Source organism: Coenobita brevimanus, chromosome 8 (genome assembly GCF_032717465.1).
Source record: "Coenobita brevimanus isolate Jiangsu-jjx chromosome 8, ASM3271746v2, whole genome shotgun sequence".
NCBI classification, from domain to species: Eukaryota; Metazoa; Arthropoda; class Malacostraca; order Decapoda; family Coenobitidae; genus Coenobita; species Coenobita brevimanus.
Genome location: NC_136961.1, coordinates 14,820,725 through 14,824,449, shown reverse-complemented (window position 1 = coordinate 14,824,449; position 3,725 = coordinate 14,820,725). Strand labels below are relative to the sequence as shown.

Below are 3,725 nucleotides of genomic sequence, written 5' to 3'. Positions count from 1 at the left end.
AACAGCGGTGGACTGTGACAGGCCTAGCTAGCCGACAGTTACAACAAATATGCTCGTGAAACTCATGGATCAGCCTCGGAATCTGGACGGACTGATCAATGTAGACCTCGGAAACGTTTAAGGGACATGAACCGGAATACTCAAACAAAAATTAGAATTGCCACACTTAATGTATGTACTTACACAGACAAAGAAGAAGAACTAATCGAACTAATGAAAGAACGAAAAATAGACCTGATAGGTTTAGCAGAGACAAGGCATCATGGAAAAGAAAAGGGAAAAGATCTGGGAGGAGGATTTGTATTAATGTATAGTGGTGTGGAAGAAGGAAGAAGGAATCATGGCGTAGCTATGATAGTAGGACCAGCTCTATCACCACATGTACAAGAAGTCAAACTTGTAAATGAAAGGTTAATGTACTGTACCTTGAATATAAAAAATATGAAACATATCATATACCAGGTCTATGCCCCACAACAAGGACACTCCGAAGATGAAAAACGGAAATATATGGAACTTCTTGAAGATAACTGTGACCTCAGACCAAATCATACAACAATACTTATGGGAGACTTCAACGCCCGAGTGGGAAAAGAGAGAGAAGGAATAGAAAATATTATCGGTCCATTTGGTGAAGAAACCAGGAATACTGAAGGCGAAAATCTGATCGACTTGTGTGTTAGAAATAATCTCAAAATCATGAATGGCTACTTTGAACACAAAGAAGAGCATCAATTCACACGATATAGGTGGAATACGGTAACTGGACAATTTGACCAAAAATCCATCATAGACTACTTTGTAACATCAGATAAACGGATATTTCGCAATGTTAAAGTTCTTCCTGGAGACTCTTTAAATTCTGACCATAGATTGCTTGTCGGGGACCTAACTATAAACAAGAGTAAAGTGAAACAAAAACAGAAGAGAAAGATGATAAATGTTGAACCACTTAGAAATGAAGTGACAAGGGAAACTTATATGAACAAAATTGATGAACAACTTGAAAATAGGGATGACGAGATCCAAACTTGGGTCGAATTAGAAAACATTATAAAAAGAATTGCAGAAGAAGAGTTGGGAGTAAAAATGGTAGGAGGAAGCAGAAAACGACATACACCGTGGTGGACGGAAGAAGTTAAGTTGGCAGTGAAGAATAAAGTGAAGAAATTGAGGAAGTGGCTGAAACATAAAAGCCCAGAGACAAGACTTGAGTATATAGAGGCAAGAAATGAAGCTGAGAACATAAAGAGACAAGCAAAAAGAAATGTTTGGAAAGACTTAGGAGAAGCTTTAGAGGAAGATGTCAGAGGAAATAAAAAGAAAATATTTGGACTGGCAAAATCATACCGTAAAGACAAAACAATGATCTACAACTTGAAAGATGACGATGGTAATATAATCACAGACGAGGATAAAATCAATGAACGATGGCAAAACTACTTTAAGAGACTACTAAACAGAGAGACAGTAGATCTTGAGGAGTACAGAGATGGATTGGGTGCAGAGTATGAAGCACAGGACGAAATTGATGACTTAATAACAATGAGAGAACTCGAGGACTCTTTGATAAAGATGAAGAACGATAAATCACCAGGCAGCGATGGAATACCTATTGAACTGATCAAGAATGAAAGTAATCGACTAAAAGAAACAGTGTTAAGAGTGGTCAATGAAGCATGGGTAAATGGAAAAATTCCACCGGATTGGGGCAAAACCATCATAGTGCCCATATTTAAAGGAAAGGGTGATTCGGGACTGTGTAATAATTACAGAGGCATATCGCTTATGAACCACATAGCTAAACTCTACGAAAGAATTATAGAGAAAAGAGCAAGATCTATAATTGAAGACAGACTATGAGAAGAGCAGTTTGGGTACAGGAAGGACAGAAGCACGTCGGACCCGGTATTTGTACTCAGAATGGTGATGGAAAAATGCTGGGAGTATAACAAGGACCTATATGTTGCCTTTATTGACCTGTCAAAGGCTTTTGACTCAATTCCTAGGAAAAAGCTTTGGAGGTGTCTTGTAGAGGAATATGGAATCACTGGGAGATTGAAGAGGGCCATTAAGAATACATATGACCCTCATCAATGTAAGGTTCGAACGGGGTATGAAAAAGATACGTGGTTTGAAGTGGAAACTGGGGTGAAACAAGGAAGTGTACTATCCCCATTACTGTTTATTGCTTATATGGACATGATAATTAAAAGATTCAAGGAAAGGTTTGGAAATGAAGAGCAAGGGGATATATTGGCCTACGCAGACGACATCGCATGTTGGAGTAATAGCCGGCCACAACTAACGAGAGCTTTGGAGTGCTGGAGGGAATGTTTTGAAGAAGCAGGAGTAACAATAAACATAAACAAAACAGAAATACTCACTGTGAAAAAGCAAAATGATGACGCGGATGATATAGTAGTTGGGGGCGATCAGGTCAAAGAAGTAGAACTTGTAAAATATCTGGGGTGTATTTTTACGAAGGAGGGAGATAAGAATAAGAGAGAGATCACCGAAAGGATAACTAAATATAGCAGATGTGTATGCTTTCTATATCCAATACTCAAAGACAGATATGTACCACTGGAGGCAAAGAGAACTATATTCCAGTCTATTTTAACACCTATACTCACATACGCATCTGAGAGCTGGACTCTGACAACCCGAGACTGGAGCAGAGTTCAAGCAGCAGAAATGAGACCACTGAGAGCAATAGTGGACAAAACAAGGAGAGACAGAATCAGGAATGAAACAATAAGAGAAATGGTTGGAGTAACATCGGTGAGAAAAGTAATCGAAAATTCACAACTGAGATGGCTAGGACATGTTGAGAGGATGGACGAGTCAAGAATAGTGAAGGAGAGATGGAATTGGAGACCTGATGGCAGAAGATCAGTCGGAAGACCTCGGAAAAGATGGAGAGATGGGGTGGAGGAACTGTTGGACAGACGAGGTATGGATAACATCGAAGCATTGAGAAATCAAGAGGCCTTTGAGAGAACCAACTGGAGACGGCTGATCCACCTGACAGGCTAAATGCCTACCTGGGAGCCGAATGAATGAATGAAATATATAAATATATATCTATATATATATATATATATATATATATATATATATCTCTATATATATATTATGTACTGGACTACTGTTGATTTTAAGTTGATAATTCTGTATGGCCTGCGAATCTATCTATCTATCTATTGTCATAATCCCATAGTGGGTGGCCATTTGGCTTTGAGTTATTTGTTTTACTGGAAGGGGCACTAACCCTCCACCAACCCACTTTTTGACACATAGGAAGCACGTATGGTTTGGTTATACGGTTACCACTCAACGTTGTAAATGGTTTCTTGGCTGACAGGAAACCATTTGGCTTGTCACTCAATGCAAAAACGCCTGTAAAGGAAAGAAAAGCAATAAGAAATGACAGGAAAGATGGGGGAAATAGGAAGAGAGGAGGGCAGGGAAAGAAAAAGAATGATAAAGGCTAAGGAAGAAGTAGGCACTACATCAAGTGAGTGGATGATGGTTGCCACCACCTACCCCTAATGGTCCTTTAATAGGAGAAAGGTTCCCCACCCCTGTTCTAAAAAGAGATAGAGGGACACCTGAGAGGGAAGTAAGCCCTTTTTTTCAACAATGGACCTACATAATATCACACAAGGGAGGAGCCAAGAACCCACCCTCGGGATCTGATGTGGACAAACTGCCAGTCTCGG

The 3,725-nt window shown here is 39.6% G+C and overlaps 1 protein-coding gene across 1 annotated transcript; it reads left to right on the top strand.

Moving 5' to 3' along the window:
* The first annotated feature begins 441 nt into the window (after positions 1–441).
* LOC145406697 (uncharacterized) lies at positions 442–1,863 on the top strand. Its single transcript, XM_080277802.1, has one exon. It carries the CDS (start codon positions 442–444, stop codon positions 1,861–1,863), a length of 1,422 nt encoding a protein of 473 aa, XP_080133928.1.
* Positions 1,864–3,725: the final 1,862 nt, after the last annotated feature.

Coding starts and splice junctions, on each gene's coding strand:
- LOC145406697 (XM_080277802.1), top strand. CDS start 442: ATGAAACATATCATATACCAGGTCTATGCCCCACAACAAGGACACTCC.